At 39.1% G+C, this 15,314-nt stretch overlaps 1 protein-coding gene across 1 annotated transcript in view; it reads left to right on the top strand.

The window, feature by feature from the left end:
- thsd7aa (thrombospondin, type I, domain containing 7Aa) overlaps positions 1 to 15,314 on the top strand; it is a 199,347-nt gene that overhangs the window by 87,098 nt on the left and 96,935 nt on the right. The window contains exons 4-5 of the mRNA XM_023428180.1: positions 2,236 to 2,417; positions 10,887 to 11,042. Coding sequence (XP_023283948.1) covers positions 2,236 to 2,417; positions 10,887 to 11,042 — 338 coding nt within the window. The remainder of the gene's footprint in view (positions 1 to 2,235; positions 2,418 to 10,886; positions 11,043 to 15,314) is intronic.

The following is a 15,314-nucleotide window of genomic DNA, read 5'->3' as shown; positions in this document are numbered from 1 at the left end:
AGACACTCTGGCACAAGACAAGGGGAACACAGACTATTTAAACACATGGAGGGAAATAGGGAACAGGTGGAAACACTTAGGGCAATCAGACTGAGACACATGAGGAAGGGCAAGTGACCTGAAACGAGAGGAGAATTATTTTTCAAAATAAAACAGGAAATGACAGGACAAAACAAACCCAAGACAAGACAACCTCACCACGGTGTGACATAAGCAATGAATGGTTTGTGAACATTAAAAAAACTATAGCTTTTCCAGTACGTCAGTGGGCATATTATGCCACTGTAAAACATATTCTCTCTATCATCCTTTCTTATTCTTCCAATAGTTGTACGTTTATGGGATCATCTTTAAGAAATCATTAGGGATGCCCCAGTCACGTTTTTTTTTTTTTTTTTTTGCCACCACAGCAGTTCAGAGACAGAGACCTTGCTCATGAATAGGGAGCCTTTCATTGGCAACCTCAACTGAATTCCATTATCAGCAGAGATGGAGGCAGGGTTTACATTTCTGTCCTCAGGATGGCAACGACAAAGCTTTATTGCTGAAGCACACTTCTGCCAGTTCAGTAACCACAAACAAACCCGTGTACAGCTGCAACAATGAACAACCTCCTTTCAGCTTAAAATATTGAGTCTTGGAAAAAACTCATTGGACAGTCTACTTAAATTGCAAACCCAGAGGTGTATTGTAAACAGAGATATAAGTTCAATATCATAAAGAGCCTATCTAACAATGCTGGAGAGATGCTCAATAATGCAACCCACTCAGCAACAACCAATGCTCTTCAGTATCTGCAAAAAGCCATCCATGCTGTGAGCTATGGCAAAAATGAACAATGATCAAAAGAACTATTAATGATTGCAGCAGAATACTCAAATTTGAATATATGGTCTTTAACTCGAATACACTCCTCTGTAATTGGTCAATAAAGATTGGTATTTTTTATTTTTTTTGTTCATTCATGTCAAAAGTTAAAAAAATTTAAATATCTTAAAACAAAGCCAATGATACATTTTGAAATGGAAAATATTGTTCATTTCAGCAAGAATGAAATAAGTAAGCAAATAAAGATAGGCAACCAATAAATCAGATTAGTTTTCTAATAGGATCTAATCTAGATCCTTTTAGACAACTAATCTGTTTTGTCATGTAGATTCTGGAAGACAGTTAGACAGAATGACAAGGTGGTAAATGGCACAACAAACACAGGCAATGTACAGGCAAATTAACAGTTTGGATATGAGTGTTTTAGCACATTTTTATAAGACAAATAAAAGCACATGATTTTATCTCCTTAGAGTGTCCCCCTGCAAAGGACACTAGTGGCAAGGTCTGTTCAGAATGCTTCTGGTACTATAATAAAAAGTAGAGAAAATATTTGTTTTAACTAATGGTTACATACTAGTGTCCCAAGTAATTAACAAAAACAAACCAGATGAACTAAAGTTGCTCCACAAGTCAGTTGAAAACGCAGTTGATATCTCCTGATGGCTCATTTTAAAAGGAAAACCGTGTAACCATGTAGGTAGTTAGTTAGCACGGCATGCTAACATTGGCAGCTTATGTTAGAGAAGATAAACACCCTATTTAATCCATCCTTACAGTTTTGCATTTGGAAATGATAAAAAAAAATAACACTACCTTCCAAACTCTTATGTAGAATACAACTCCTGTTATAACCCTATGCACACTGCTGAAGAAATGTAAGCTTTACAGACTTGCTGTGCCTAGTTAAGTTTGCTAAGATTTGATTATGTAGTCTGAAAGGTTTATGTGATTCTATTTAGACCATAATCACTTTGTAATAAAACAATAAAATTCACATTTATGAGCATTTAAATATATAATGATGTTTGCTGTCTGAGAAGAATTAAATCTGTCAAATGTAAACTCTGATTTGGTGAACTTAATCTATTCTTGCTTGGGTCACCAGAAATGAAAATTAATATCCATTGACCTTTGATCTGACTGCATTAGCTTCACATATACATCTGGTCAATATGAACTCTGTTTGGACCAGACAACAAACCCTTATTCAATAGTCTATGGATGCAGCTCAGCAACACAAAATAATAAATCTCCTTCCTCCTGCCTCTTTTTCTTGAAGGCTGATACTGATCCACAACATGTGAAAGCACATTCGTTTGATTTACCAGTTCTTTTAATTCTATTAATATAAAAATATATGAGACCAATGGTATAGTTAGCTGACAAACTCTTCTTGTTCCTCAGTTACAGCTGGAAGACCACAGAGTGGACAGAGTGCAGGGCGGATGTGCTGCTAAGCCAACAGGACCGTCGGCGTGGAAACACAACAGGGCTATGTGGAGGCGGGATTCAAACCCGGGAGGTATACTGTGTCCAAACCAGTGCTGATACACCAACCAACCTCGGTTCACTCAGGAGCAAAGATGGTAACTTTCCCAACATGCCTTCTTGTATTGTCTCTATGGTTCTCTTGTATTTCATCCAGTGTTTATATTCCTTATTCGCCATTTATAAAATGGATAGATCACAATTGTTTTATACATAAATAGACTTCTGAGCAGGTAAATGTGTCATTATTATGGACTTGATTAACTTAACATTAATATGACTGTCAAAATAACATTACTAATACACAAGTGCAGTAAAGATAATTAAGAAAAAACAATACAAACAGGCGCTTATAATTACATAAATGTGTGTAGTAGAAATGCAAACATGATTGTAAATAATTTTTACACAGTGCCAATGCTTTAACCATCAACTAGTGACATAAACATGCTAATATAACTGTAAGCAGAGGAAAACTTACAGATGAAGCTATTCAGTGGACTTTAAAGCATAAGATGAAGCAGATTGCCAAGCTATGATGCTCACTCTGAGCACGAGGAGAAAAATATTTCCTGATCCCTACTTCCTGTTACTCTCAACGTTTACTGTGATCTCACTTCCTCCTAATTCCTGCTGTTTGAAGCCACCAGTAGATGGAGCCAAATACATCACAGAACAACACAAGATTAGGCTTCAAACTGTCCTCTTTGATAAAGTTTATAGTTATAGAGCTGGCTCAGGTGAGCCCCAAACCATCCCCTTATGTTGCTATAGGCCTAGACTGCTGGGGGAACTCACATGATGCACTGAGCACTCTCTCTGTATTGGAATCAGTATTAATCGTTGAAAAGGTGTCTGCCTCCTGAACCCAGACTGGGAGCTGGTTCCATCGGAGAAGAACCTGATAGCTGAAGGCTCTGCCTCCCATTCTACTCAGTACTCGTATTGCAGCATTTTGAGTTATGAGCACACAGCACAGGCATACTATTAATCTTTACAGGACTAATAGAGGGACATTACAGGGACTTTTATTTGGTTGTAGATTGAGTATTGGCTAAAATGATTGATTTGATTGTGAGTGGCATTATAAAGTTAACTCTGGCAGTACCACTTCACATCACACTCCATTATTATTAATGGTAGCAATAGTGAGAAACCTGTGACTATTAATGACTTACTAACCTTTTTGTGAGGCAACCCACAAATTATTCTTACCAATGGCTTATCATACACAAATGACTAATAAAACTATTAAACAATTGAGGAAGCGATTAGTGACAACTTATAAACCCTTTACAAAGGGTGTGTTATTAGAAAGCAGCACTGAATCTACCACATATATATATAATTTTGAATAATTAGCATGTGATCATGAGAAAAAAAAGTTTGTTTTGTTGGGATAATAATTTCAGCTTTATGTAGTACCAATGGAGCACGCACCACATGTAGATATTTAATGTCAATAAATGACCACATGATTTTTACTGCATTACCATAATTACAACCCAACAGCAATACATTTTGAAGAACCACAACTTCACACATATTATGTTGTATATGAATGTAATAACAAATGATTTTCATTGACATTCTTTTTTGACATTCAAAGTGTAATTCTAGTTTTTCTGGTTCTGTTTGGCTATGGTTAGGTAAGATGGTCATGTTTAAATATTAAAAAGTCAACACTGACTTGAAGCAAACAAGAGTAAGTCAAAGCCTAGTATATGTCTGGACGGCCTATGGTCAAGTCCTGATTTTATAACTGCGACGTCATCTGACAAAATCACCAAACACATAAATGAAAGACAAAGACTGAGCTGTGATTTCAGCTGTATTTATGATCACTCAGGGAGAAAGTTACAAGATGTCAGGCTCGAGACACAAGGTAGAACCCAAAAGCACGATCCGAGAGGCAGTTGACAATCAGGCAGTTTATTGTACAACTCTATAACAATCCAACAACAGCGTTCCAAAAACAGACTGGCAAGCCCACTGGAGACAGGCGATGGATCCAGTGGGAAAAAGCAGAGACGTGGTCAGGCGGGCAGGGTCAAAACACAGGCAGGCAGGACAAGGCAAAGGTACCGACAGGGAACAGGCAGGTCTCAGGAAACGGGTCACAAAAAAGGTCTCTCTCAAGGTAGCAATCAGGATAACGCTGGTAAGTAACTCACTATGGAAGAAAACAAACTGGCAAAGTGAAAAGGGACAAACCGGGCATAAATACTGTGGGGATAACAAGACACAGGTGACACACATCAGGGAAAAAGCAGGTAATCACCCAGGAGGAAGTAAAGACACAAGAGGGAAACTACCAAAATAAAACAGGAAATGACAAGACAGACATAAAACACTAAGGCCTGGGGACCGTTGTGACACAAGAGACAGACTATGTTTCTTTTTTCAAGTTATTTTTTCAGGCAAAATTGTGCCATTGTTTTTTGTTTTTTCCGATGGGTATGACACAACTGGAACAACAATTAAAAGCATCTAGTGAGATAATCATTGTTGCACTGTGGTTGGTCAGATGTTTACTCACTCCCTTATTTAAATAGATGCTTTGACAGTTATCAAATCATAACAATGGCAGATTTACTCATTTTGGAGGAACAATACGCGCGTGTCAGACGTGAGCGCGTTTTCAGAGACCGTAGGGATCTCCAGATTGCTGGGTTTCCAAATTTGGTTGGAGCAATTGATTGCACTCGTGCGTCTGAAGGCACCATCCATGAATGATTACGCATTCATCAATCGCAAAAACTATCACTCTATAAATATACAGGTGATTTGTGATGCCAAGCTTTCACTTTTAAACGTGGTGGCCAGGTGGCCGGGGGGGACACACGATTATTTTTCAAAACAGCTGTGTTGGCGCGCGGCTGCAGGAGGGGGCACTGCAGAGCATCATCTCCGTTTTATGAGCTCCTTTGACCCCACGTTTCAGACTGCCAAAAAGCACATCCTTATTTTGCGCCACCTCGGATGTCAGGGTGTCGATCTCCATCTCTGAAAAGTTTCGTTTTTTGCCAGTAACTCTTCTCTCCATGTTTGACCTTAGTGGGCGAGGCCTCCGAACCAGGAATATTTAAGGGCGTAACATGTTAATGACGATCGAATTCAGCCTCCGCATTTATCAAGACCCGATCATTTGTACACTGGGATTGGTCAGATACGAATGTTTCATGAATCACACGTGTATCCTATCGTACGACCAATTCTGCGCTCAGATCTGCGCCTGTTTTCACGCAAGATTGATAAATGAGGGCCAATGTGATGAGCTGTAAACAACCCCCAAATAGAAACGGTTTGCACCAGAAACTCAGGGATGAGGCACTCGGTTGACCAGTGACGGAATTATGATCAGCAGTCAGTCAGCCAGTCATTTAGCCAGACAGTCAGCGACATTTCAAATTATAAGGGTGGCCCCGCTGTTGTGGTTTAGCCAAATAAGGACATGCTTACATTTGAAATACCAAACAGAATAGAAGCCAAAATCTAACCACATGTGGGACTTTGGACATAAACTCCAGTCTCTGTCTCAAAAGTCTTGAGAAGTCATAGGGAGATGATGGATGGAAGGTGTACAGAGCTCTAGTATTTTCCAGGCTTTAAAAGGTTTTGCAGTGAACTAAAACCAAACAGCAATTACATATTTGCAAAAACATATTTGGTAAAACCTTTAGTATATAAATTTCTATGAGTCTATAAATACTACAAGCAAAGATGATGATGGAGAAGAATGGCAGGCTCTTATACTTGTCACTAAATTTTATTATATTTGGTAGGAAAACATCTGCTTTGTGGTAGAATACTGGGATACTTTACAAGTCCATGCTCAGTTGCAGTCCTTTCAATTCCACTTTGTAATTACATAGAAATCATTATCAAGGTTATCAAGGGCTGTTATTGGCTCAAATAACAACAGCAAGGAATGGAAGGGGTGCAAGTAGCAACATCTTGGGGACAGAAAGCAAGGAATGTTGAGCTATGTTTTGACATAGTTTGGTTGAAAACTGCTTCATATCTCATATCTGAGATGACAATAAAAGATAATAAAAGCTGTTTATGAGCTTCCAAATCATCTGTTTAGGCTTAGGTCTCACACACACACCAAAGTCATGTGTTCTTCTCCAACTCTGCACACACACTGATATCCTCCCTCTTCTTGACCAGCCATGTGTGAACCACAGGGGAGAATTAAAGCCCCCCCACCCCACCCATATTAAATCTGGGACTGAGCTATATGAATATGAATATGACTGAATGTGTATAAGCCACACAGAGATGATAGCAGATGAAATATGAGCTTTCATGTAAATTGGTGTCATTACTGAGCACACAGAGGCTGGAAGTTGCCTGGTTACATGCTTATCCAGCACTGATGGTTTCAGTCCATCTGGCTGGGGAGGCTGAACTGGCATCTGCTAGTAGAAATTATTCAGATCAGATGCTCACAACCACCCACACACTTTCATATTTCAGTGTCAAGATTCCACACTGCCAATTTTGTTAACAGCAGTGAGACTCACACTTTCTACCAGTGCCATTTTCATATATTGTCACTTCCAGCCAAGCTGCCCCTGTCTGCATTTTAATACAGTAATTGTTATGGAAAGTGTTTTTAGGATGGAAGCAGGGACACATCCATGAAGGTACTATGGCTTTATGGTGTGACTGACAAAGAATGGTTGCTGACGGAGAAAACTGATAAGAAAGAAAAGTGGAATAGGTGTGATAAATGATGAGAAGCACCCTGCACATGTCTTTGTTGTCTGAAAGCTTTTGTGCTATAATGGCATGCAAAATTTTAACTAAACTTTTAATTTGGACCTGCCATGATGGAAATGGGAGCCTTTATCCATACCACATATTAATTTGCACAATTTCTTGCTACCTTCTTTCATCTGTTTCTGTGTTGGCTATATCTAATTCCTTCACTCCTGTCTTAGAGTAGAGGTTTTATTTGGTGGGCATTGCACCGCTGATAGAGCTGATTGATTTTGTCTTATAAATACCTTTGGAGGTTGCATTAAAGTGGGACTAGAAAGGGGAAATAGTGAAATTCTAGTTTTGCCAACTGAGGAGTCAAATTAGCTAAAGTTTACATAAATCTTCCTGTTTAAAGGCAAGTATACTTTTTTAAATCATCTTAGATAGTTGCCATTACTAGATTTATAGTTGATATTATTACTAGACTAATTTCTAGGTAATTTGGGTGTGTAAATATTTAGAAAGTTTATATTTTTTGTTAAGAGTTATTGTAAACATTTGTTTGTGGATATCTGTGTTGAAGTGTCTGTGAATGGTATTTGCAAGAAACTTGTGCTACAGAAAATGTACCAGACCCAGTGAATAGCTCCCTAAGCTTAACATCCTAAATCCTATGATAACTATTAATTTAGCTATACAGACTAATGAGCCGTGATAACTAACATGTCTTTGGGGTCATCAGGTGGGAGCCTCCTTTCACCAGTGTTTCATCTAGTTGGTCCCACGACACCTCCAGGAGGCTAGACAGTGATCATTGGTGTCCCAGAGTCACTCCCCTAATGCCAGCCATCACTGCTCCTCACACCACATCTATTTTCTCCTTTATCTTGCCTAAGCTATCACAAACAACACTATCATCAACTAGGACAAAACACACTAGCAGATTCAGCAAAAAAAAAACTCCCCTAAACAGTTCTGTTCTGTAGTGTAGGACTAGATTTTCTTCTTTCCCAGAAAGTGGTGGCCATTTTGAATGAGGGAGGTAGAGTCAGGGAGAGATGCCTTGTTGAGCTAAACTCTCCCCCTCCGGATTAGGCTGTGCTCTACCTCCCCCTACTCCCCCACTCTCCAAGACAATACAACTCACCATACAACTCACCTAAAACAAGAAGTATTTGGACATTACCCACAATCTCTGTATGCCTGAGCGTTGCTTCTGCCACCTGCACTGCCATGCTTAGATTCCATTTTCTCCCCTTGATTGGGCTTGGAACCACCTTACTAACTACCACATCTTTACTTCCAGATAACAGGAGCTCTGTCCTAACCTTAGTACATTTAAACTCCTTCACTAGACTAGTTACCGGGAGCTGAAGTATGCCTTTCCCATACAGTGCCACCGTACTTAAACATCTAGGAACACCTAGCCACTTCCTAATGTAAAAGCTAACTAATCTTTCCATTTTTTCTGCAGCAGATAATGGAATCTCATATACAGACAGTGGCCACATCAACCTGGGAAATAACCCGAACTGCAGACACCACAACTTCAACTTTCCTGGAACCCCTGATTTATCTATTCTATCCAGTAACAGCATTCCGAAACTGCAATACCTGTTCTCCGTCATTCAAGTCTGCCTTGTACCACCTACCTAGACTCTTCACTGATTTTTCCCTAATTATTGGAATTTCCTCTTCGTCTATTACAAACTTCCTATCACTTAACTTCCCTCTACCTATTGAGATACAAGACTTACTGGGCTTGATTTTCATACTAGCCCACTTTAATTTTTTATTAAGTCTCTCAAGTTCTCTTTTCATACATGGCACCATTGTAGTTATCAACGTCATGTCATCCATGCAGGCCCTAATTGGTGTAAGGCGCATCCCATCCTGCCGCCTCTCTCCACCTACAACCCACTTAGAAGCTTTAATTATTACCTCCATCGCCATTGTGAATGCCAATGGAGAAGCTACTGAGAATAAATTCCTCATGCTGAAACGTCACCTGCACTAGTGCTCCTCCTCATTTGCCTCCTTTGACCACTCAGAGAAGCTAACTGTATTAATTGGCCATGTTGACATCACTTAGATTCTGTACTTGAGAATATTTCCATCAGAAAGAAATATTTTTTTTTTTCATCAAATAATGGCAACTGGAGGCTGTCCAGGTGGCACAGGTAGAAAAGCAGTCATCAGCAACTGAATCACTTCCTAGATCCCAGCATGCAGTGGGTGATTTTATTGTGATGAGAGCGTCTGTGTGGAGGAAATTAAGCTGATATAATTTCATCATTTGCTTTCAAGGATGGATAGATAGATAGATAGATAGATAGATAGATAGATAGATAGATAGATAGATAGATAGATAGATACTTTATTTATCCCCTAGGGGGAATTCATGACTGGCATAGTATGGCAATAAAACTTTCAACACAGATCGTTCCCATTCTGACTACTGGGAGCTACTATCATCCCATATATCTGAAATTCTGAGATTTAAAGTAAAACTTTTACTTTTAGCATGTATGTAAGTTGTATCAGCTGTTTTCCTGCACTGGTTCCAATAAATACCATACCATACCATACCAAAGATTCCATTTTGAGGAGCAAACAGTGACATACTATAAAACAGATGTGCCACTGTGAAGCCTTGAATCCTCAGCTGGAAAGGAACTGGGAGCAAAGTTATTGATGGCATTTGGCATGTGGCAATACAGGGCAGGGGCCTCTGAGGTTATTCATTTGGCGGATGAAAAGTGTAGCAGGGAAGGGAAGGCCATCTGGCACAATTACCTGAGCAAGGTCAGTCTGTGTGGAGACTTCCATTAATTAGCCTTTGTTGTGGTTGTGGAGAGTTCAGCTCAAAATGGACAAGGTAGGAGGCTATTATCCTCCAAAACATGATCATTGATAATGTGGATGAGAAGCTTTTCAGAAGAAATGTCTGACTGGTAGTGTGATGACACATGGGCATGTTGGAATTAAAGCCATCAACTGGTCATTTAGATGGTTTTTATTCAACACCTATTTGCACAGTGGCATATTTTCTAATCATCTAATCATACCTTCCAGTGGTACCTTATTGCTAGTTAGAATGTTTGGCTGATAATTTAATTAATATAATCATTTCCAATACACCCATAACTCAGTGGCCAAACCAGGCAAGGTGCCTAAGTCTAGCCACACAAAGCATGGCTTGATTTATGAGTACTTGAATAGATGGTTTAGGGTAAAGTAAATAAGTTATACTCCCATACTTAACAGATATCTTTTAAATGGCTTGAATTTTTCAGCTGCTTCTTAATATGAAATGCATTTTCCGTCTTTAGAATACATAATTAAGAACTGATACTGTTATATTTTATAGAGTCAATTCCTTAAGGTCCATGATGATAGAATGCTGTTAAAATAGAGTTTTAAACAGGTACCATGAAGAGCATTGCAAAGTGCTGGGTATGCATTGCAAATGGAATCATACCCAAACACATTGTTAATAATGAGGCAGCGCAAAGTGTGTAAAAGGTAAGGGTGATGTGGACGAATGCTGAGTAATCATTGTCTTCACAGCTAGTCACATTGCAGCCCTTAGATTAATGAAGTAGAAGGCAAGTGTAGAAATCAGAAAATAACAATGTTGTTCTGAAGGTTCAGAATGGCAACATTATAACGTGATACCACAAGTGTGAAGTAAAAACTGTGGAAGATGGTGTGGACATCAAGTTGTGGGTTTTAATATGTTTAATATCCCTAATTTTTCTTTTCACTGTATTGAGTCACAGTTTTGCTGATGAAAACGCTTTTCATTAAATCATCAATCCTTCAGTGTGCCATTGATCCTGTCTGTCTCTCCATAGCATTGCGACCAGTGGACAGTGATCTTTGTATGGGTGCCCCCCCGAACACCACCCAGCTCTGCCATATTAGATGTCCTGTAGATTGTGAGGTGTCTTCATGGAGCGCCTGGGGACCCTGCACCTATGAAACCTGTCAAGACCAGGCAGCCAAGAAAGGTAAGAGCGCTCTTTGAAAATTATAATGCCACTGGTCCTAACGTAGTAAAAGGAGTTCTTTAGGTATCTCAAACTTCGTGTAAGCACAAATACAAGTGTGATTTCATACAACATGAGAACCAAAATAGTCTTTTATGTCCTCACAAAATCAGCTTCACAATTTCACCTTTTCTGCAAGCAAGTTTACTTGGATACAGAATATAACAAATAAATAAAAAAAGAGTAAAGAAAAGACCAGAGACTTTACAATATATGGAGAGAAACCCAGGAGCTCCCACATGGTGACAGTGGAGATGAAAAACTCCCTTTTACAGGAAGAAATCGCCGACAAACTGAAGGTGGGTGACTGGACAGGGAGAGAAAGGACTGAGCACAAACTACAGTATAGGGAAGACACAAAGTTAATGACATGCAGTAGTGTGATATAAATGCATGAGGAGAGAGAGAGAGGAGAAGTTGTGGTATCAAATCAAAATCCTGGCCTTGTGAGAACACTAGAGGAGGGTATAAGATTGGAGAGTGAGCAAAAGCATTGTCATCTTCTCTTCCTATTTGTCGGCTGTTGTCAGAGGCTGTGCTAGTTCATCAGCAGGGATGACACAGTTGCTGCTTCCGCCCCTAAGTATACCCTACAGCAGCATCTGCCATGGCTACTTCACGTTGACTCTGCCTTAATGAAGCAACTCACATGAAAGGGATGGCTGGAACTTCTACTCCATGTATCTTAACAATGGACTCAATCCCACTCACTCATTTGCTCACTAAGCCTGGTTTTCATTATCTGGAGAGATATGGACTCAAAATAAGTCCTCCTGGCTTTGAATCTTTCTATCCCTCTGACACTGAATATGGGATTCAGTAGGTTGTGATTACAGAGTTGATCTTTAGTTTGCACTGTATGATCCAAGGAAAGCACATATTTCTAGTCTTTCACCAGAATGCACTGATTGCCGTTAAGAACAGTTTGGGAAAATCACAATTAGATGTTTCAGCCCTAACATGGTAAGAATGTTTGGAAGATTTGCATTGCAATATTTTTTAAAAACTGAACTACAGGTTTGTATTGGTTATATAGAATACTGTAAGTTTGCATAAAACAGAATTACACATCAACAACTTACTTAGTTTCTGCATGAAAAAATCTGATAAAATTATATATAGCTGCTTATTGTTATGTGCTCCTAGTGTTCTAGAAAAACATTAGACACAAAACCTTTTTCTCATTGCTCATCACTGTCTTGTACTGCTGTCATTGTGTGGGCTTCGGTCTCCCTGGGTGCTTGGTAGCAATGACTTATGTCTAGTCACTATAACTAAGGGGACTAAAAGGGGCTTAGCTGTTTTTGGCCCCTTGATCGGTGCTAAACTTAAAGCCTCTGACCTTTGGACACCTGGATTGTGGACAGTGGATTGAAAATGCCTGAGATTGTCATCCCTCTGGCGCCTCTGTCAAAGGAGCTAGACTACACTATACTACACTTCAGGCTTCTGTCAGGAAACCTGGCTCACAACCATTTTGCCAAGGATCATGTCTGGAAACCCCTTTAATTGTAATTTTCTCTTTGTGACTGAAGGCAACACTGTAGATTTTGACAGTTCTGATTCTGGTGTATATATGTTGCCAAAATTATCTATTACTTTGGATGGAGCCTGGGGGAAACGAGCACACTGGATCACACAGTATCAGAGACATATACATACACAGTATTTGTTCTGCTGCTTAGACCCCTGATATGTTAACTAGTGTAATGACTTTATAGGACTACTTTATTGTCTTTCAGTGGAGTTCTTTTAATCTTAGGTATGATTATTTTTCAGTGGCTTCAGGAAGAAAAACTTTTTGCACAATTCAATTTACATTAATTTAATTGTAAATGGATGAAATTGTCATTTTGCCCATCGGTCTCAATAATAAGTGAAAACATGTTTTTAAATTTTATTTTTCAAATTTATTAATAATCAAAAACTTTCATTTAAAAAAGTATTCAGACCCCAATTTGAGTACTTTGTTGAAGCTATTTTTTTCATATCACACATTGAACTGTATATCTGCTATTTAAGAGGTCTATCAAGCAAGCATTCTTCAGGTGGAGCTAAATTCTCTATTTGGACAACATAACTAAATGTGAGACCATCAGTCTGATATTGTAAGGTTTTAAAAAAAAATCAGCTTAGTAAAATAATGTGGCGCTCCAGTTTTGCCTCGCAGGTCTCGCCAGTTGCCGACCACTGATCTAGTCTCACCAGAGATGCTCTATGGGGTTCAATCTGGGCTTTGGTTGGGCTACATAAGGACAGTAAGAAACTTGTCCTGAAGCCACCAGCATTTTCTCAGCTGTATGCTTGGGGTCATTGTCATATTGAAAGGTGAATCATTGCCCCAATCTCAGGTCGCGTTCAGTCTGGAGCAGGTTTTTTTTCTTTGTCTTTTATTATTATTATTTTCCTGCTGTAACATCTTTCAAAGCACAGACACTGTAAAACAGACCTGTCACCTGCCCAGCATGGTACTATTAAACCAGAAACACTGCACCTACAGTGCGCTTGGGGCCAAGTTTCAAAAACACACAATCACCGATTGAAGCGTCTCACAACATATTATCCAGTTTGCGTGGGCTAGCAGCTCATTGTTTCTCCCTTGTCTGTGTATGTACTCTATGTGCATGTCATGTCATTGTTCCCCACAGTTGTGTGATACTCAGTCCAAATACAAAGGCAAACTTGTCTGGCAGTGTAAAAGGAGACAATCGACAATTAATTTTTTTGAAGGTTTACCTGCGTTTTAAAAACCTGTCACTGCCTTCCGTGTTATGACTGACACAAAACAAACCCACGTTGCTTCCTGCACATGCATGTGGGAAACTGTTTCTGGCTGATGCCCCTACGTAAGTTAAATTGACCACAGTAATTAACCAAGGTAATCGAAAATGGTTATGATAATTAAATTTAATCGGTAATACTAACCTTCCATTTTTGCTCTGTGTTGCAGTAATCGTTTAATCTCCAGTAGTAGGTAATCTCAAACCACTCTAAATGGCCGATGAGACCATATGTTCTTTTGTTCCATAGACAAACAGAGCTATTGAAACAAGGTCAGAAAAATAAAACTGGACTCAGAAAAACCATGGCATCCCACTTTTTACATGCATTCCACCTCCTAAGATGTAAAGACAGTGAAATGACTGCTACAGGACAACACCCTACCATCAGCTCTTCTCCAACAGTTGCTTAAAGCCCTGATGTCCTGTGCAGAAATTGCTCCCAGCCACTTGGTTAGGTCCATGGATGACACCTGGGTCAAAATCAAAACACAGGAGGTGAAAGCCAGAACACATCAATGCAGTGGACAGCAGCATCAAGTTTGCTCTGGAGGACATCAGAGAAAATCGTCTGGCCTTCTTGGACTGTGGATGAAAGAAGCCTCATCATTAAAGTATACCGAAAACTGTTACACACAGATCAATATTTACTATTTAATTCTCACCACCCACTGGAGCACAAGCTAAGGGTTATCAGAACCCTAGACCACCGGGCTCAGAATGTTGCCCATGTTGCCTTCCTTTACTCTACAGTACTCCAACTTTTACTAACTACTAATATGGTCATTTTGGTTGTGGTTTTTAAGTTAATTATTAATCAGAGTTCCAACTTGATAGTGTGTTTTAAGACTAAAACATTTGATCCTTTCCCTTCTTAGGGTGGTGCCCTAGGGAACTTTAATATTAAAGTTATTATTTAATATAATTTCCAACGGCAATAATTGATAAGCTGTTGCACCTACAAAAAAAAGTAACAAGCCATGCTCTGTTTTCAATTTTATTATACATCCTTCAACATATATTTTTCATTTTTCTTTATCAAATGGAATTCCATATGTTTGGATGTCAGCTTTTATCCTACCTTGATTAAAAACTGATGTCCTGGTAAAATAAAGTAAAAGAAAACAACAAACAACAAAACAAAAAAAAAGTGTAAGAAATCACTTCCTATTTACTATTTACTAGTCAACTACATTATGCTCCACAATTTATGTGAGTGTGACATGGACACTACTTTCTGCTACAATCCCATGTAGCGTGAATACCACAATTTGAATTTTGCTCTCGTTAAAAGAATGGGGCACCAGTCCTCAGGGAGGACAATTTGATTAAAATACAGATTGTTTTGATCAATCTCACATCCAAAGTTGTGATTTCTCGATTACAGGGATCTCCGATCTTCACTTCAAAGAAACACAGGCAACGACTGGGTTACGTTGATAATATTTATTGA

The sequence above is a fragment of the Seriola lalandi genome, unplaced genomic scaffold, assembly GCF_002814215.2.
Source record: "Seriola lalandi dorsalis isolate HSWRI2012SDOR001 ecotype SW California unplaced genomic scaffold, Sedor1 jcf7180002054868, whole genome shotgun sequence".
Classification (NCBI taxonomy): Eukaryota; Metazoa; Chordata; class Actinopteri; order Carangiformes; family Carangidae; genus Seriola; species Seriola lalandi.
Note: the sequence above shows the minus strand (reverse complement) of the source record. Positions and strands in the feature narration are given on the sequence as shown.